Source organism: Tenebrio molitor, chromosome 7, assembly GCF_963966145.1.
Source record: "Tenebrio molitor chromosome 7, icTenMoli1.1, whole genome shotgun sequence".
NCBI lineage: Eukaryota > Metazoa > Arthropoda > Insecta > Coleoptera > Tenebrionidae > Tenebrio > Tenebrio molitor.
In genome coordinates, this window is record NC_091052.1 from 9,880,297 (window position 1) to 9,902,039 (window position 21,743).

At 36.7% G+C, this 21,743-nt stretch overlaps 1 protein-coding gene across 5 annotated transcripts in view; it reads right to left on the bottom strand.

Moving 5' to 3' along the window:
- dpr7 (defective proboscis extension response 7) overlaps positions 1-21,743 on the bottom strand; it is a 164,174-nt gene that overhangs the window by 82,301 nt on the left and 60,130 nt on the right. For 4 of the 5 annotated variants that reach the window (XM_069053428.1, XM_069053424.1, XM_069053425.1 and 1 more), the window contains one exon: positions 8,483-8,584. In XM_069053428.1, coding sequence (XP_068909529.1) covers positions 8,483-8,552 — 70 coding nt within the window. In that variant the 5' untranslated portion in view covers positions 8,553-8,584. Of the gene's footprint in view, positions 1-8,482; positions 8,585-17,324; positions 18,366-21,743 lie in introns of those variants that run through there. The other variant, XM_069053426.1, reaches the window with a different exon arrangement.

Here is a 21,743-nt window from a genome sequence, read left to right on the forward strand (position 1 = left end):
GCTGCTCTTCTAACGTCGCCGTTAAAAGTTAAGGGACAATTAAGGACGTGTTAATTGTACTAGTTCGCGGAGTAAACAAATTCGACGTGGAGGCGGAGGAGGCGGATGTAAAAAGCGGGAGATTTATTTTGCGCTTCCTTAAAAAACAACACCGCAATAAAACTGTTAAAACCCCTAATAATTTAATACTGTAAAAAAGAGAGATTAAATAAGATTAAATTTTCATATTTTTTACATTCCTCTTGCCGTGCCTCCATGGGGATTTCGTCTGAATAAAACATATGCGAAATAGGTGTGCCCGATACGTTTTATTTTCTTTTGTGTGTGCCTTACTTCGCCTTAAATAAGAATTTATCACGGCGAGAAAACCTCTTCACGAAGTTTTTTATTTTTAACAGACGTGATAAGGTTTAACGTTTAGTACTTTTTATTTTTCCTTAAACACGACTGTTTAAAACAATATGCCAAGTTTAAATGGCCGGGGTAAGGAAGTATTACGCATCATTTGGGAATCAAAGTTGGAGGAGCGCAAACAACTCCATTCGCTTTCCTTTATAAGAAACAATAATAAAACTTAAATACTTCTTCGTCGAGCTGGCCTGACACAACATCACTTCCACGACGCCGCAACAACCGATGATAAAAAGTACACAAAAACCAACCAATTTCAAATAACAAATTAAACACGCTCGCTTGAAACATAAATAAAATTCATTGGAACACGAGAAATTCGCAAATTTGCGAATTCGTGCAGTTTTAATTAATTGACTGATTATTGTTAAAACAAATTTATTGGAAATTGCGATTTATTTACTCAACTAGACTCCAGCTCCCAAACAACATTAATTTCCCATTAACCACACAACTTTACGAGTGCGCTTTGTGAAATAACATTTGTTGTCGACCGACTTGAAACTGATGCATTATTTAAACTGCGAATCGAGTTAGACGTTCGTTTCAAAAATATCTTGGAAAGTTCGTTTCAGCAACATTAAATTTGTACGACACAACAAACCGGAGAAATATGTATTTCTACAAAACAATCGTCAATACTGTAGTCGACTGGATCATCGTGCTTAAGGGAAATTTTTGAAACTATTTTTTTTTCAAGACGAACACTTTCAAACTTTAAGTCCAACTACTTTATACTACGCCGCGATTCTCAAACTTTTATAGCTGCTTGCATGGGAATTCTGCATAATAGAAGCTAACGGTTTTAATGACATTAAAGTTTTACAACCGGGATTCGTACATAAATATGTAAACTGAACAGGGGACAACGGAAACTTTCCGAAACTTGGAGCTTAAGAAAGCGGTCAGTTGCTCAAAGTCGACTCAGTTCTCCGTTTGGAACTTTTCACTAGCCATTCACCTAGGGTCAGCGCTGACCCCAATTATTCTTAAACCTTACGAAAAAACTAACACGATTTGAATTAAGCTTGTCTCGACAATACTCATTGTCAACAACAACTTCATTCAACATAAATTGTATTGCGAATTCTGTTTAAGATAATTCAGTTTAATCGCTCCTGGGGTACGAATAGACCCCTAGGTGGGTAACTTGTCCTTTTGAAGCTTTTCAAATTATCATTTTAATCTCATTCAATTACGTTTCTTTCGTTGAAGCAAGCTTTTTATTTTTTGCTTTACTATGCATTTTGTTGCAGACAGTCTGCAACACAGAATTTACATACAAAATGCGTTTATACAATTTTTGTGTGATACATTCGTCTGAAACAATCAAGGTCCAGCTTTTGCAGTGGGGTCAGATATGACCCTGTACGAGTCGACAGCGGTGGTTAAAAGATTAAAGATTTAAAGAGGAGTGGTCAAACACACAAACACAGGTCTCGAATTGTGGATGTTTAATTTTAATTTTGGGAATCTGTTGGTGAACTTTTGAGAGGTAGAGTTTCAAACAATTAACCGGTCTATTCCCAAGTGAAGCTCATGTCGATTTCAATTAAAATTTTAAACGGTCATGTTCATCGAGGTAAAGTAAATAATTAATAATTACAACAAGTATTAATATGTACCCTTTGTCTAGATAACCAATTAGTGAAGAATTTATTAGCTAAAATTTGCCTTGCGCTCGATATGCTACTTTTAATTTGTTCTTTTTTCTACTACTTGACTTTATGCGAGTAAAATTTATTTGCCCCATTACATTTATTCCTGTAATTAAACCATTCGGCTAAAATATCGAGCTCTTGTTTACAGGATTGAGATGTTGCTTTCAAGTTTTCTCTCATATTTTCTTTATTATTGGAAACGGGAGAAATGTTTAACTTCAACGTTTACGATCTGAACCACTTCTCAGCCATGAATAAGTTGATATTAAATCCCCAAGATGTAATAATAATACAAAGCGCTGCCTGCACATTTTTGCTAATAGGAGGAACTCTCCGTAATCCGGGATTTAAAACTTCAATCCACTTTTCTTTAGCAATCAATTTTTTTGGTATAGTTTGTTGATAAATTAGCTCCTCGGGCGGTTTAAATTGATTCAGGTCTCTCTTTCTGTAATTAACGTTGTGGATATTTTCCATCTGAAAATTCCGAGAAATCACGCACCATGCATTAACATCGTTAACTGAACCGCGTTCTTTTGAAACGTCCTTTTCTTTGATGTGGAAAATTTCGCGGGAGCAAAAATATTTCAATTTGTAGCTTCTCGTTCTCTCGCCACCGGAAACTCATTGACATCGACGTAAAAACCAAACAAACTGAATCTATCTCTGATATTTCTTGGCGATACGTTACATCAAATAAAGCTCGACGCACTCCTAAAGGCTGCATTTCGTGTTCTAAGCCAATATTTACCCAACTTTAAGCTCGACACACATTATAAGACTAACAACAGTGCATTAACCGTGGGGCCCGCCCTTTGGTCCTTGTTTGTTTTTTGTGCTCGAATCGTGTAAAAACACTATTATACCCCACTGCAAATATTGTTCCAGGCAGAAATCTAATTGATATAAATTTTAATGACGTGTCAAACACACAACAAATTTGCCACGTAGGGTTGATAAAAAATTCTTTAGGGCTAATATTTCGCATGCGGCAATATTTTATCCGCACGTGTTCCACTCGAGCCCGAGATGGTGTAGTGCTTGGTGGCCGTGATCACTGTTTAGCTGTTGGAGCTTTGAAAGCTCAGACAGTATCAGGTGGAAGCTTTAGTTTTAGAAATCGTTCGCCGCATGTGCTACCTGTGGGAGGCAAAGCTCATTCGGAACGCGGCTTGATATTAAACCCCCACAGATAAACAAATAGCTTAAACATCGAACTTAACACATTTCTGATTGCTGTCTTCGGCAATTTATCGTCTCTGGCCGGGCTTTATCGAAAACCAATGACTTCGGAAACTATTTCCGATGTTTTACGCAACAAATCTTGCAATAACTTTTTTCCCGATCTAATAAAGAAAAAGTTGTTTATGGGAGTGACGCGTGAAGTTTTTGCCTTCACCAAGAAAGCTTCCAAGAAACAAATCGATCAATTAGGGCGAAGAATTTGTGATTGTCGGAAGCACCCGAGTCGGGTTTCTCAGAACTAAAACTGATAGTGCCGGGGCGAAGTTTTGAGAGCAAAGTTCTATTCTTTTAACTGATTTCAAACAATTTTTGTCTGTATGACACCCCAGTGCGAAACTTTATTTTGTGAGTTAGCCCCGGGATATAGACTTGCGTACCAAACTTAATAAAGCGAGTTCTACTGAACATAACTTCATAACGTGTTTGTCTTGGTTAATACAATAATGAGCATTTTTCGCGATGGGTTAAATCCATCGGAGAACACCGGATTCCTACACTCAACTCCAACGCTAATCCTAATTACACTTACTACTTCACTTTAATCTCCTAGGAACAAGTTTATTTAATTTGAGTAATGAAGCTCTCCCTGCACAAATACTCCATTCGAAAGGCTTACAACAATGTGAAGACAAGATGAAAACAAAAATAAAACTAACCGTGTTAAGCTCAAAGCTCTTAAGTCCTAGGATTACTCTGTACAAATAAATCTATACTCACTTATAAAACCCACACCTCCAACAAAACCGATCTACCAGTTTCTCTGCAATATTCTCGCTTCACTACTATATCACACCCAAATCTTCTTTGGTGCTTTAAAATTATTTACACAGTATTCGAAGTTTTTGCAAAAATTTTTGTTTACCGTTCTGAGATGTAATTAACAACACTAAACTTCTCTTAGGTTAAGTACACAATTTTCGACATCTAGAATGTAATTTACAGTTTACGGATCAAACAAGAACTATCAACGCTTTTGTACAGCCTCCCCTTCTTAATTGACTTTAAACCGCTTAACTGCTTCTTAATTAAACTTCAAATGAGAAACAGAATTTAAAATAGCAAAAAATTAAAACATTTCGATCAACAAAAGTCCGTAAACAAATTAGTTCTAGCAGGATAAATTTATTTTTGATAAGTGGAATGGAAATAAATTTTCCGCTACAAAAAAAAAAATTAAACTGAACCTTGTTCTTGAGTTTCTTGTATTTCAGTGAAACATGATGAATTTTGAGTTGACTGCACGTGAGGTATTTTTTGTTGAGAAAACTGAGATGGCTGCAACGAGTATGGCATTTAATTATCCCGGCGCCTCCACCAATTTTTAACCCGGCGGATATTAATTCTTTGGAATAAGTAATTCCAGGACGTGACTCTCGTATCTGGGGATGTTATCTGCCGACTAAACTCTATAAATTAAGTTTTGAGGCAATCGGCCAGAAACTGGGTGAAACCGATGCGTTTAATTTGGTTGGCGGTATTAAAATAAGTCGGACGAAATTTATGCAATGCATGATAAGGTTTGTTTATATTTAATGTATAATTTCGAAGCTAGATAGGACAACGAGGAGAAACCGCCGTATAACCATAGAATCTAATTAAAATTACACCCAAGTTAAACCTAATTCTCTAGCAATTTCGCTAACACGGGGGCGGTTGTTAACCTTTTCAACACAAACAACAAAAACTGCATTATCTCTACATGTAATTTTAATGAGAGTTATCCGACTCCACAGTCGAAGAGAAAAACAAAGCACAGCTGAAATTACTGCCGGCGGAAGGAATATTAGCGGCGCGCGAAATAAAAGATTGAAACGGGAACGAAATTCATTTCGAAGGGATGCTACAAACGCACAAAAGGACATCACCCGACGCCGCACCCAAGTAATATCGAAATGGCCCTTAAATTACATGCACACTTGACCAGTCAAGGCGGATATGTCCATGGGAAATGTCCGGAATGGAAGCGTTTTAAAGAAATTTTCTGGTCAAATTGAAGCCCAACTTCGGTCAAAAATACTACTTTACGCAGGCGAAAAGTGGTCCTGATAAAATGTCTTTGACATTCTTGAATAACAGTTCAAACACCACATTTGACCAGAAACTTCGCACGACACAACTCGATTTATAATTTCCATCGAACTTTCCAACGCACCGACAAAGGATTCGATTTATTGGTCAGCTAACGTGGTTAATTTGCGTTAACCATGATGGAAAATTAATTTTATCAATTCAGAGGTTTCACTTGGAATTAATAAATTGAAAGATCGATTGAAGCTTGTACATAATAATTGTTTATGAATAATAGTTTTGCCTCAAAGGGAATATAAGAAACGTCATGATATATTCGCTAAAATTATACACATGAATTTAGCTGTTAAATTCAATTTATTAAAGGATACACAACCACATTACATTTATAAACCAGAAAGTTGTTTGGAAAATGACAATTACAAATTATATTTTGATCGCACAGTTTTAACTGACATTCACATTCAGCATAACAGACCAGACATTATTATTTTAAATAAACAACAAAAGCAAGCATATCTTTTAGATATAGCTGTTCCAAATTCCCATAATATAACACAGACATATAACACAAAAATTAATAAATATTTAGAGCTCTCCGTTGCTATGAGAAATCTTTGGAGATTAAAAAAAAATTCTATTTTACCACTTATAATTTCAGCAACGGGAATAGTACCGCAATCTCTTTTTAAAAATTTAAAAATTCTGGATTTAGAGAACACATTGGTAGTTGAAATTCAAAAAGGTATATTATTGTACTCATGTCATATCGTGAGGAAATTCCTTAACATTGACACAGAACATAATACACAGCAAAGTCAAAATGCGGAGGCGAGACGCCGGTAATTATGTTGATAAGCACTGTACTATTACTTGATAGTAATATCCGTAATAGTGTATGTACTCCGGCAAAATTGCCGTGCCGCCGGGTAGCGGCAATAATAAATCAATAAATTTATTTCCAAATAAATATTAGTTAGTTTTATTGTTATGATTTCTTTAGTTGTGCATTTAATAGGATCATAATCCGAAGAATCCCAAGAATTATATAATAATAATACACTTAACTACGCATTTGTCCTGCAAGGATTACACGAAGCGAGACTTTGTCGTACATTTATTTTTAGTACTAAAAACATTATTTTTCTAAGAAGCAGGAAAGTATGTAGTTGAACAAATTGTAAAGAAACTTTTCACAAGTATAACACATCTGGTGCTTGACGAAGTTAACTTAAATCTGCTTAACACAATAGTTGTATGTTCTGGAACCATAAAATTCATTAATTATGAGGGACACAAATTCTAAAAAAAATTTTTAGCCAGATAATGTGAAAAGCAAGATTTTTGCAGGACAAAAAATTGAACTGCGAAAAAAACTAATTCCAATTATTATATCAATAATAATTGAACAGTTTATCGGTTTTAAACGATTTGTTACGATGAGTGAAAATTGAAATCCAGCTTTTATAGGTTAAGTTGGTTAAGATGAAAGCAGATTACATCTGTTCGAATCTAATGCTTTTAACTAACGTTCAAGTTAAAGCGAGCAAACTAACGCACTAATTTAAATACAACGCTGCAAAGCCTTTTCGGTGAACAAATTCCAAATTGAATCGTTGGATCTCTCTGTCGTTAAATGTGCCAAAAGTCAAGTAATTTTTAGGATCAATTTAATACTAATCAATGTTACGGTCAAAATAAATTGCGGAGAGATTATTGCCATAGAATAGAAGTTAACAATGTGTCAAAGAGTTATTCTATGAGAGCTTTTCTATTGATGTTTTATTTGAAACTGACGTTTGAAAGTTGGAATAAAAAGCAATAGCAAGAGGTGCCGAAGGACTATTATGGCAGCTAGTGTATTAGTAGGGGTAGGCAGGACCTTTAAAACGTCCTTGATATATATCATAAGGGGAAAAAGGTCAAACGTAATATGTTAAATAATTCTAGTTCCTTATCTGATTAATTTCAGGTATTATATTTTAAAAGCATTTGGGTATAATGAGGCAATAAATCTCGATTAATTTTAATATTTTGACAAGGAGAGAGTTGCTGATAAGCGTAGAAATAATTTTGAAAGTCCTACAATAATCCGTCTATTTGAATACCATTTGCGGCATAACATTGAACAAAGTCATGAAGTGAGTCCAATAATTTTGAGAGAAGTCAGGAAAAAGTTTAATTACTAGTCTCGCGGCATTCTCAAGAGGATCAATTTTCACGGAGCTTTAAAATGAACCGCCACATCCGCACATAGGAACGGAGCCGGCATTATCCTGCAACCTTCGAATGGTCCTGGAAATGAAAAACGTCCGACTGTTAAATGTCATTTTTTATTCAAACGAAAAACGTTCCACCAGCAGCGACCTCAATCCCAGCCAGTTATTTGAACAAAACCCGACGATCCGAACAATGAAAATCTGGTCATTCTTGTTAGCGTGTTCATTTAATTTACTGTTTATAGTTGGTCCCTTGTTTCCTTTTGCCCATTTACCGTGGTCGAAGCAATTTAAGTTGTGTTAATTTTGAGACAACAATCTAACATGTAATAAGTAAGTAACCCGTAAGTCGTCGGTTACACTTCTTGCACAGAAAACCCCAAATGCATTGTGTTTCAAGTCTTGACGTAAAGTCAGCCGCACCAACAACGCAATTAACAGGATGCTGTAAACTACACTTTAGAATAAATTTCGTACTGTGGAGACGGAAATGCTCAACAGAACAATAGAAGTAATACAAGGCCGAATTGAGAAGACGGAATCAAATTTGTAAGCGACCGTGCCTGCTCTTATTATCTGATGGCGGAGGTAATTTCCAAAGTGAGCAACACAGCACAAATAGGTAAAAATATTTATGAGAGTCGTGATAGTCATGGAAATTCGCCGTTCGACCTTTGCGAAATTAATTTAAGTCGAAATTTATAAGGGTAGCAAAGTTGGCCGGAATTATTGAAGTGCGTATGAGATTCTATCTTCCATAATGAATTTTCGGAATAACTGCAAAGTCTGGAACAACTCGGGGTAGGAGGCAAAAAACTCAAGGGTGTGGTCTGACCTCCTGGAAACTATTAACACGACCCCTAAATAACCAGCTCTGCGGCCAGTCCACCATGACAACGAATACAAAGCTCCACTTACCGTAGACGCTGAAGAAGGACGAGAGCAGGAGTAGGAACGGGGCCTCCCACGAGCCGCTCCTGCTGGACATGTTGAAAACTTCCTTGATCCTTCTGAAGACCGCTGGAAAAAATTAAAAGAAATAGATGTAAAAAGCGGCCGCCATTAAGATTCATTCTGGGATAAGTGCTTTTGTGGCGGAGAAATAAATCCCGTCGCCTTCAGCGTGTATTTTTCATTAAAGAAGATAATTTTGCTTGAGCGTAATAAGCGTTTGAATATAATAGCACCTGGTACATAAAGGCAATTTTTATCTTTTACGATTGCTGACATAAAGTGGATCTCCTCATTAGCATTTTCTTGTTTGCCATCACGGTTTTAAAAACTGTACACATTTCGCGCACAAGTTAAATGGCCCATAAAAATTCCAGTTAAATAATCCCCTCATGTGCACAAAGCGTGCTGTTTATTTTAAACCTACGAAGTTTTTTTTTGGAAATGCCGTGATAAATACACCATCCGCACACATTTCCGACGTCGGGCATTATGCTAGCCCATGAAAGCCGGCCCAGATATTTTGTATCATATACATGACTAACTAGAGCCATTATAACTTGCAATTCGTATGAATTAAGCCAAACCGCAACTCGCAAATATAAATGTTACACAATTATGTCATTGAGCTGGAACAAAACCGCATCCAGAATTCCTCGCTGACGCACCAAAATTCCCCACACATTACCCATTATCACGAGCTACAAGAAACAACCACCTTGCTAACTACCTGACACCAGAAAACCAACACCAACAAGATGCTCCACTCCATGTCCAAATTAGACCGAAACCCGACTGCGTAATTCCACTCGAACCACCCCCTCGCCAAGGAAAGAATTTATTTTTTTCTGGACAAACAAACTGTAACCTCCACGTGAGTAGTTCTGTTTGTTTTTCGCTCCGGTGATATTTATTAAAAATAAATATTACCCCGAAATTATCTCGGGTGAAAATAAAATCCCGATAATCTGAAATTTATTCGCGGTGACCAGTCAGCGTAAGAGGAGGTTGTTTACAGAAATTTTAATTTCCGTCAATGTTTATCAAAGCGGGGCAGAAACCCGCCCATTATCCTTTGTATTTTTGTCCTGACACTTGCAGTTACATTGTTCCCTGTTCCTTCGCCTATTTTGAAAAAACAACTAATCACCACGCATCCCCTCGCCTATCACAATTGCCGACGGCTCTTTTGTGGGCGTCCCGCTTTAAAAAAATAAATTACCTCGGGACGCGATTCGCATCCATAAAAAATAAATAAAATCGGAATATTTCATAACTAACGTCGGAATGGAGTTCGATCTTTTCGACGATTTGCACGGTAATAAAATATAGAGGAGTCCAATTCGTGACTTAGTGTTTGTCTTCACCTTCTTCGGGCCTAATCGATTACCATTTGCTTGTTCCTCCACACATACTGGTGGTGTAGTACACACATCTTCAGTTATTCTTACGGAACTGGCTCGACTTAGCGAAAATTGAATAAAGAATTTATTCTGGGAGTTGTGCTCACCTTCTCGCTTGTTTTCACGTTTGAAGGCGCGAATTTCCGTCTAAACTATTCAACAGCAATTCACGGAAATAGACGGAGGATTCGGGATTGATTGAACAAATTAACTGTTGTAACCTGTTTGCTGAAAAATTCACCGGAAAACAAATTCATTTTTTTGCTCTAGATTCTGCGCTTCATTTAATTAATTATCTCCGAATTGTCAGTGTTCATTTTTTGGACAAACAAAATTGGACGCAGGCGCTGCCAAAGTGACGTAAATAACTTAATTAAGCTTAATAATGATGGTAATTGCGTGACTTGGAATAATTTAGTATTAATCGAGATATGCATTAGAATTAACCCAGCATCAGCACCGTCATCAAATTAACAACAGGAGATCGCTGACACTTCCAACCTATCGTGATGAAATGGGTTTCAGACATCAATGATCCCAAGAGCTCTGCTGACGATGGAGAAGCTACCTTTAGGATCTCTCGAGTCGAAGAGCTTTAAGGTCAAAGGAGAAATCGGCGACAATTACAACCAAAATTCTAAGCTTTCAAATAAGAAATTATTTTCGTTCACTGTTAAACTAAAAGCACACGGCATAATCCATAAACACTTCATTTGTGTTTTATGGAATTAAACGTAATACAACAGTTGTTGAAACAAACAGAAAGTACATTTTTGTGATGGACATTTATGAACGTTTGCTCTGAAAGGAACACGTTTATTTGCTGTTATTCCATCTACAACATATTTCCTCATAAAATAAAGTACCGCCTTGTTTTTATTCTCAAACAAAGCGTCGCCGAAATATTTTATTCACGTTATTGAAAAAAAGTCGGTTATTTCTTGTTCCCCGAAGGTGTGTCCGAAAATTTCGAAACGGAGAAATAATCGACGTGATTTCGACTGTGATTTCAATTTGAAAAGTTTCATCACATTAGAGAATTTCGTGTTTCCTCAGTTCCAGAACAGTTGAAACAATTTCCAGCATTCGATAAATCTGTAGCGTTTTCGGCTCCCTTTTTCCTTTATAAAGTTCACGTCAAGTTATTTGTAAAATGAAACAATTCTGCATGAAAACTTTTAAATTTATTCCGGCAGGAGGTATTGTCGCTAAACACAACTAGTAAAATCGGTTTATTAGCTTTGTGCATATTCATCACGGAGGACTATTGAAGTATAAACTTCATAGATTTTACGACCGGACATAAAACAAATTTTCCATACATGCTGGCGCAATTTCACCGACAAAATATGTGACGTGTGATTGGCGGCTCCTGCAATTGGAACTGGATAAAAGCCTTCCAATTAATAGCGAACAATGGCAGCGTCGCCTAAAAAATGTCAAACTTGGCGTTTTCTATTAATTCTTGTAATTTACATGATTGTTTATTTGCGGTGAAGCTCGAAATTAGGATGTAACAATGTCCTCGTTTGATGTTTTGTTCCGAAAATACAATTCTCCACCAAAAACAGATGAAACGCATTTCGAAGAAGATTGCTGGAGAATCACTAGCAAAGAAACTTAATTAGGTTTGCAAGGCAAGAAAGTTAATCAATGTTTTGTCTGTTACGTTCATTTACATCAACCCCGACCCGAATTTACTCCTTCGCAGGAGGAACATAATAACTCTGCGTATTTTCGAAATTAAAAAATACAAACCCCTCCCTCCATAAATTTCTTATTGCACAGCTCGACAGAAATTAAGTCGCAATAAATAAAAGATAACGAGGAGAAAAGCTTCGGATACGCGGCACTTAATCCCGCGGAAAAGCCCGGAAACCCCTCCGTATGGGTATTTTTAGTCGTAAAACTTTAAAGGTACTTTTATATGCATGCAGGGTGCAAGAGGTGAGAGATTTTATTCGGATCAGCCAAAAATTGAAATTTAATATTGGACCTGCCACCTAACGCAAAATCGATGTTCATCCTCGACCACAATAGAAGAAATTTCCCTTGGCCAACGCTCGAAATAATATTTCAATGGAAAAATCGATGAGTGCAGTCCCAGTAAAAATGAATCCCGGCTGATGTGATTGATGACTGAAATTTTTCACCCTTTCATATTAATGGTTTCGCAAAAATAAAAGACTGGCCGCTTCCCCAAAATCCACTACAATTCATTTCCTGATTTTCCGATAATTCGTCTTGCTCTGCATACATTTATTAGCCTTCCTGATTTAACATTCATAAGATGGATGTGGAATTTACACGGACCTAATCAAAAAGCAAAGCTCTGAAGGTCGCACGAAAGCACGCCTAATCTTAGATCTGGACTTATTAAAATATTTAAAGCAAATAAATCTCACTCGGGGTGTTTTCTGAATGATGAAAAAATCCCCCAGCCGATCGCCGTAACAACAGCTTGATTCGGTGGAGGCGGCGGAAATATTTTTATAAATCCTATCTGAGCGCTGTTTTTCGTGTTCCGGTAGACAAAAAAGTATTCTTTTTATAACGCCAGTAATTCATGATTAGTTTCCATTTCCAGATCATTTGTACTTCCGCTAGTACAACGTACACGAGTCCGGAAGCTCTGAATAGCTGGCACTTTATTTCTCCTGTTTTACAGCGGCATAGGAAATAAAGTGTTCGATATTTTCTCGGTTTTATCGAGTTTTATCACATCTCCGATATAATTTATGTAGCGAGCTCGTGTCTGGGTGAGCTTACATAATTTGATAATTTAATAACGCGCCGCGATAACGTGTGCGACTCGAGCTTTCCTCTTGTCGAGTAAAATGCATTTTCAATTAAGTGCAAAACCTGGGATTATCCGCGGATTGGAAGAATCTCGACGATTCATTTCCGCTGCAACAAGGGGGTTAAAGTTTCATCAATTTACATATTGAATTCGTGACGATGACAACGTGAGCGAAAATGAGAAAAGTTCCTTTCAAAATCCGGCCGGCATACGTTTTTGCACCGACCCAATAATCAAACACGAAAAAAGCTTTGGTGTAACTTTTCTCGAGTTCATTAAAAGGTAGTTTTTTTCTAGTTCCGAATGGCTACTTTACTTTGCAGGATTAGTCATTTTTCGATCGTTTCCACATACAACACGCCGTGGCTTATTATTCATGGCGCGTCGAAGGGATATGCGCACTTTAATGAATATCAAATAAAGCAATAAAGCTGGATACCACTCACGTTACAAATCGCCCAATAAAATTAGCTAAACCGTGTTTAGTAATTTCGAGTTGCGGCAAGCCCGATTGAAACCGTATCTCGTGATTACATTTTCTTTCATTTTCTCTGGCCCGTGTGGCGCATTTTCTGATTTTTATCTTATATGCTTTTATAAAGAAAAATAATGAGCCACCTTGAGCTTTCCCTGAATTAGATTTTTCGTTTTTCACAACGCACAGTTAGGATCCCCTTTATGTGTTACAAAGCCAGCTTTTGTTATAAATACTTCCAAGCTTACAGGAGTAAAAGAGGCAAATAGAGTTAAATTTAACGGCCATACTTTGTATAAGCTCCGGTTTAGTTCAAGCTGCAAACCTTGATTTTTCCACTTAATCCGGGCGGCAGTAAATTCGAAAAAATTGATTGAAAGCCTTCGAAATCCCCATTAATAGGGGAGATTGGAAAAATGCTTGTGTACCTTATCGGGCCTTGAAGGAAATGAACTGCCTTAATACGTTACATGCAAATAATTCTGCTTTGCATAACATAATAAGCTCCTTCCGCATCCTCGTGCACACACAACCTTTCCATTCTGGCGAGCTCCTTTTACTGTTTCCGATCGTAAAACATTTGTAAGAATTGGCAATTTTATAGCGACCCTCTCGAGTGCGTCGCTAATTTGGAAAAGTCTCGCTTTGCGGGGGCGAACAGAAAAAATGAAGAAAAATCCGGGAGGGAGCAACTTTTCAATCTTAAATCCCAAGGAGCGGACATCGTACGTTACACTTACTTATGGACATTATCAAAATAAATGGCAACAGTTCACATTTCATTTTACAAAGTTGACACATATTTTATCACGGGGAAATTGTAGACCGCATCTCCACACACCACACAGTAAATTATGATTTAGGGTCTGGAGTGGGTCTTTTTATCGAACAAGATGTATGCCGGTGAAATATTATACAAGAGCGTGTCCCTGCTTCTTTCACTTGACCTGAAACATGCAAACGCTTAAAAGCCTTCCACTAATTATAATTGCAAAAACTAAACCGACGGAAAGGAGTAACGCGGCTTAGGCCAAGTTTGTCAAACTAAAGAAACTTTCCCGGATAAATCCTAATTGAATTTAGCCGGATTGAATAAACAAGTTACTACCAATAATAGGCCATTAAAAGTTGCTCTCGCCATGTTATTTATTATCCACAAAGCCATTAAGGTGATAGTATATTTATTATATTCTTATTTGAGACACTGTAATTGTGCAATAACCCGTGAAGTATATAATAGAGGAAGTTTCCCGGAGTGGAGCTTTCGCAGATTCATTGAAATTCAGCGAACTTTGCGAATAACAATAAAAATCGATGACTGTCAAAATCGATTTACATCAAAAAGTTACCGCTTCTATTTCTTTGTGTTACTCCACTCATCGCTTAAACTAAAATCATCTTCAACTTCCCAATAAAAAAAGCAACACCCTTCCACTTTCATTTTTCTCATTAGTCGGACCCACATTCTGCAAAACTACGCTCGTTGGCGTTTTAATTATTTCAAATTACTTTTAAAAAGGAGTGCCACGCGAAGATAAGCTCGAAAAAAACGCCGGCACGTGACTTATTTTCGGTTAGTTGCAGTGAAAATCACAGTTTTCCGCAAGTAGAGTCACGTGCCTCGTAAACCATTCCTTCTGCAAGGACACCGAGACGAAGACGTTCAGGATACCAATTTAAGACGGAGCAACACGCGAAAATGTCAAAGACCCCACATCATCGTTCAAATTGAAATTCAAAGAGAAGTGTCATTCAAATAAAAACTGCCTCGAGAATATCTTATTTTATTTCATCTCGGAACTGATTTGGGCGAAATTAAATTATTCAATATGAGGAACTATTATGAAACGATCCTGAATACCTATCACGTAAGTCTTCTAGCTTGTCCCGAGCCGAAGGAAATTCTCAATTAAAGAAACGGAAATAGAAATTTACGTTAATCAGAAAATCAATTTATATAGATTTGCAAGTTAATAGGGTTTCAGATGGGTACATTCTAATGTGGCGCGGGATAGATCTCGAATAAATACATAAATTAGACTTTAACCTTATTTTCTTTGTAAACGACATTAATTATTTTCGGTCACGATTACCTTTTAAATAAGGCTGGTGTTTTTGGTGTCGAACTGTTTGTGGAACACTTTTAACTCATGAATATTTCGATCTAGTTCGCCGAACTTGGGGAGAAATAGTGCGATAACAATATTTCAACAACCAGCGGAACTATCGTACTTTACACTCTTCTTCCTTTGAACGTGGACCTTCTACAGTCAATACTGTCGAAGACATTGATCCAAACAAATTAAATTTCCATCCAAACAGCTCGATAAAAAATTGTGTACCGCTGGAAAACGTATAAGTACACAGCAGATTTCATTACTTTTTTGCTAATAAATTGTAAATAAAACCCCCCCAACATTTGCTCTGCCAGAGTCAACAAATGTCCATTAGTAAATTAGCAGAGCTTGAATTATTACAACTTATTTTTAATATTGCAAATACAAATCAATCAACTAATAATAAATTAATTACTAGGGGTAATTCAGTCAGAATTGATTAAGACCTGCAATGAAATGGAAAATATTTCATTAAAATTTAATCATACGTCGACACCTGTCGTACCATAAAATTAATACCACCAAGTCAATTTTCCTATTTACACTTCGTATCGTGAAGTAATTGTAGTAAATTAAAGGCTGCAGTAGTTATTAGTATGCCAGCTTAAGTGGCAGAAAAGTGAGAAACATGATTCACATTTGAATAAGACTTTTGTGGCTGTAATAAAAACCCTAGTCCTACAACAGGCAATATTTGGTACTGCTGGAACAATTCGAGTAAAATTAATTAACATTGAAAATGACAATAAAATGATTTGGTCATTTAGCAATAGAATTTCAGCAAAATTATTTTGAACTCTAATTAGAGCGTATTTCATTAAAAGAATATTTTAATTAATTTTACTAAAAATATCTAATTAATTTATTGCAACAAATAAAAATAATATTTGAGAGTAAAATATTAACGTGAATTAAAAATTGATAGATTGTAATTAGTGTTGGACATAAATTGAATGGTTTCGTATTAATTATGATGTGCAGATAATTTTTCACAACAGCCAGAACAACACAGGTTTAGACTGCGTGAAATACAATGCAAGTTTATTGCCAATAAAATTCAATTTTAATTATTTTTGGCGCAGTATTAATAGATATTGTGAAGTATGTAGCGAAAAATTGAATCAACAGCATTTACAAGCAACAAATTCACAATAAAAATGTGTATCAACAACAATTTGTTCAATTGCTTATCTTTCGTTGAATAAAATAGTTGTTAGTGTATCAAGCTGAGTTTTATTTTATCCTGACGGGTCAAATAACTGTCAGTTTAACCTAGTCCTGCCCTGTGAGGCTCACGTCCGATGTTTAGACGTCGCCTATAAAGTTTCTTCGTTAAAACTTCCCAAACAGCAATAGTTTGGTTCAGTTCCACACCAATCAACCCAAAACGCGACTAATTTAAATTAAAAACTACTCAATCTCAAAAATGTTCTAAAATGAAAGATAAAAGTGTTTTTTCGGAAGAACAACTCCTTTAAAGTTGACCCACTTCCGAATGCAGTTTACTAACTTTATTTCAAATATGCGAGCAATAAATTTTCGTAGTTTAGCCGTTGTAAAATTGTTAGCCTTTAAATATTTCGAAAGGCGGAGATAGTTATGCAGATGAGTGAAAACAATTCTTCAAAACACACTGTTCCACCCGGAATAGTTAACGGAAATAAACAACTTTTAGCATAACATAACTTCTAATATATTGGCAATAAATCTGCAAAGTTCCAGTTAGCGAACTTCTGGAAGTATCGAATAACAATTTTTTCTTGGTGTAGCATAAAATAAGCATTTTTTAAAAAGGAAAACAATACGGACGGTTTATCGAAATGTCTTTTCCACGATAACAAATCTAATCGTTCTTTCGCTTGACGTATTGCAGCGGTAGAGATATTGCCAACAAATTAGTAAGTCCCACAACAATAGCACAATTTGATTTTTTGTTTAATTTAACATTTGGTGAATTGTTTGTATATTTTATTTGTGGTGAGATAAAACGGCATGCAGAAGGTGTGACAATTACTTTATAAGTTCCTTAAGAAGTGTCAATGTGAGTGTCAAAGTCTCCTATATCCACAAAGTCGCAACACATATTTGTAACTGTCAATGTCGCGTTCAGCACTCACGAGCACCGCTGTCAAGGTTAAAAGAAGGGGAAAATCCTGTGCGAAACTTCCGGTGCAAGTGTTATATTTTCACATAATAACCTAGTTAGTGAAGGACACGTTCAGTGTCGTCACAAGACATGCCGGCCATCATCATCAATCACGGCGGATGTTATACACGCGATCCGTCAAATCTTGTTCCAAGAAGAAGCATCAGCCGCGGGAGCGCGCTACAGACTGTGGGACAAACGGCTGCGCCCGGGACAAGCCCCCACTCCTGCGGCAGGCGCAGGGCAAGGACTATAAGGACAACATACAGGATAACTTCCCGTATAGAGGATGCAATCTTGACGTTGCAATGTTACATCAACCGAGAGGCATTCGAAACCGAGTTCGCCCCTCGAAGACATGCGATCCTCATAGAAGCATCGACTAAGCGGATCCAGGAATCGATATAATAGAAGAGAAACGAGCTTGATGATAGGGGATCAAAGCTTCACTTGATAATAAAATTTAGTGGAAAGGTAAACACGGGATCGGCTTCCAAGTGAATTCGCTGGGTTCCACCAGACTAGACCTTCCACTTGCATTGTTGTGTTTACGTCCGCCACTAAGAATCTTCCGGCGTGATTTGATAACTTTAATTAACTCGACGAAAGTAGCAACATTTTTGCCATCACTAAAATTAAAACGCTACAAGTCAATTTGAGCGGTTGTTATTTCATTCATTTCCTTTGGTGTGATTTTAATTAAAGATTGTCTAATTATAAAAGCAAGCAATTAGAAAGTTCTACTGAAAATCTACATCTTCAAAGAAAACTCGAATGATCAAAGCACCAAAAATTGTAAAATAATGAAACCATTAAGGACTTTAATAAATTTTAAAAACCATCTATGTAATTAACAGTTATCTGGGTGTTTACATTTATTTCAGAATAAAACAACAATTTGTCTTAGTTTTATCAAATAAATATATTATGCTCAAAACAAATTTGTGGTCACGTAGATCTGTTTAATCGACCTTCAGATACATAACCTCACTTTGACCACCATTCTGATGTAGGCAAATGAAATCATTAATTTAAAGTGAAAATTATCATCTTGCACCACGAAAACCAGGACAACCCTTATTGGTTAGCTGTAACAAAAGAGTTTCCGGAAAATTTTTCACTGAATAACTGTCTTTTCACATCTATGGCTTGACAGCTGACGAAGCTACACCATACGTCAATGAAAACAAAAGCAAGCAGCGCACCACAAATATTTTTGAACACACGTTATGAAATGATTTTAAAATTGTATATGCAGTAGCAACAAATTACAATGCACAATTTTGCAGTAAATATTCCGCAGTAGTTTTGGTCATATTTTAGAGTTAGGTCTGCAATATTTCCGGGTTAATATCGAAAGACTTGAACCAATATTGGAAACACGTCGAAGCCGGAATTTCTATTAAGACCTTGCGATTATCATTTGGCAACATTTAAATTTATCAATGAGCAGAATTTAATTAGTCCCTAATAGTTAATGGCGTCTGCTTGTCCTATCTTATTCATTTCTCTTGGGTAAAATTTAGAACAATGGTAAATACATGGTGGGATCTATGTTCGAGAAGAACAAATTAAATGGAGTTCAGGGTTTCAGTTGAGTTAATTATCAGATCGTTGCTTATCTAACTTCTTACTCAAGTTTAAACAGTATACAGCTAACTTAGCTATTTATTGGAAGCCAGCTTACGAAAGCAAAATACTCCTGTCTCTCATCCATTATGCACCGAAACCACAAGATATTATACGAAAAAAATCAAATTACGTCACGTATGTACAGTTCCAAACTAAAATATTCATACGCAGGCGGAATGATATCCAGAGGTCGGGGAAAAAACGGTAAACGAATCTCGATGAAATCCTGAAACTGGCCTCTCGAAAACAATGCGTACGAATTAATAATGTAAGAAGTCGAATCAATTCATTAAACTAGGGAGCTGATTGGTCTGTGATAATGCACCGCAGAGGATCCACGGTGTAGGGGTTAAAGGACTCGTGATAATTTGCATATGAGTTAAGCACGAGCAAGTTTTGCTGGGACACGTAGCGAATGCACAGGACCCCGATGCACCGCAATTATTGCAGATATGATATTGCATCGGGACCGGAGTGACCATTTGTTTGTGGTATTACAACGTTAAATCCCGTCCATTACGGACCAATTTTCTTTTTATTACCGTTCGATGAAATACGGGATTTTCATTATTCCAAAACCCCTCGGGGAATTTATGGATAAGTCGGTGAGGGTGTCTGAAATCATTTCGCAATCCGCAGACCCGGTTTTATATATTATTATAGTTTTCAGCCTGTAGCCAAAGTAAATAAAATTGCTCCCGTTCCCCCTGATATATGTATTATAATATCGGGGGTGCATTTTAATGTCGTTGCTTACATTGCGGATTTTGGACAAGAGTGGAAGCGAAAGTGTAAGCGCAAAAATGGCTGACTTCAGAAACAAACATGGACGATCGTAAAGTAGGTGTTCGCCCATAAATCGTGCCTTATCTTTAACAAGTCCAAGTCTTTTAATTAGGCCCAACAGGAGAAATTAACTTGATGCAATTGGAAAAATCTAAGTCGACCCAGTGAAATCATTAGTGAACGGTCAAAGTATACATAATGAACGTGGATTTTTATCTGAATTCTCTCCAAAAGTCGTACACTAGACAGACACGTTAGAAAATAGTGTCTTAAAACCTTCACCCACACGCTAAGCTCTTGTGCGGTTTCACGCCCTCGCGACTTCATAAACAAAATAAATTTGGAGGAAAGTGACGACTTTCTTTAATTTAAGAGTGGGTGGAATAATTAAAGCGATAAACATCTAAATGCAAATTTTCGGTGCCCAAATAAATTCTCCCAGATTAGATTTTTAATGCTTACTATGGTCCCTAATGATTGTAAATGTATTCCTCCGAAACTGAAAAGCTAGCCGTTTCGCAACAAAATACACCAAACGAACAGTGGCGGCCAGAGCTGCAACACCTACAAATCAAGTGTAATAAAAAAATACTATACACAAATATATAAAATACAAAATCACAAGCCAAAAAATTAATTTCTTTCCGACTATCCGACACAATGCTTGCGTGTAGCTAGTCTATCGATATACCTAATTATATTGGACGAGGACCAGCGCACAATACGTATACGTATACAATAAAATTAATAGAAATGTTGGACGGTTTTAGTGCATTTTTTGAAATATGAATATTCTACAGGGGGTTCTAAAATCGACCATTATCTTATGATTATGAAGACAAAACAACTAGAAAAACGCACACCGGATTTACAAATCTAGAAAAAGAAAGTGGCAAAACACGAGTATTTAATAGATATTCTATTAGAGATAATGTTTACGGTACAATATGGTGGGTGGGGTCAGGTGTAAATAATTTACAGTATTTACTGTGGTAGGAAGTTTGAAAACCATAAAAAGAATTTTGTTTAGCTACTTCTTAGGACATACGACGACCCCGGTATTGATTTCCAGACGCCACGCAAGTATATTCCGTTTCTGAGTTCGATGCCGGTCAGTAGTAAAACCGGGTTGTCATAAATATTAATAATAATCATCGCTTAACACAGGCACATGCAAATTTCTTTTGTCGGGAAAATACTTGCGCTCGGCTTACGTTAACAAATTGGCCATCCTCGTTCTGAAAACTGTGTGCGGGCGTAAGAGTGAGAAAACATGATGTTTGGAAAATGTCAGGTAAGGGATAGTACTTTAGAGCAGAAAATCCAAAAAGTTGAATTGTAACATTTTATTACCAGCTTAGACTGCTTATACTCGTAATTAATTACTCATGAAATGTTTTGTACGCACTGGAATCTGTCAGCGCTTCGGTCGTTTTGTGGCTTAGCGGCATCGGGCTCAGAAACAGAGTATAAGTACATTTTTATTGCTCCCCCAGCTAAAAATGACAGAAGCCGCCACTGCTGAGAAAAGCTGGCGGAACAAATCGTGAAAAATATAAAGTAAATAAAAATAGATTGTTTGAATGTCGCGTAATACTGAGTAATCCTATCACCACCCTAAATTCTCTGATTTCAAATCATGTCTTCAATTTTACTGCGCGCTCGTAAAATTAAAGCAACGACTTTAAATGGCGGACAACTATGGTGTTAAAGTCAGCTCCGTTACGTTTCGTTGCATTTAGCGTCGACCACACCGAGTTGGAAGCCCAGAAAGTCGATAGCGATTTCTTTCGCATTTAAACAAATTGTTAGTGTTGCCAGAATAAAGTCAAATAAAAGTTCATGATAAAAAAAATAGTGGAGCCAAAA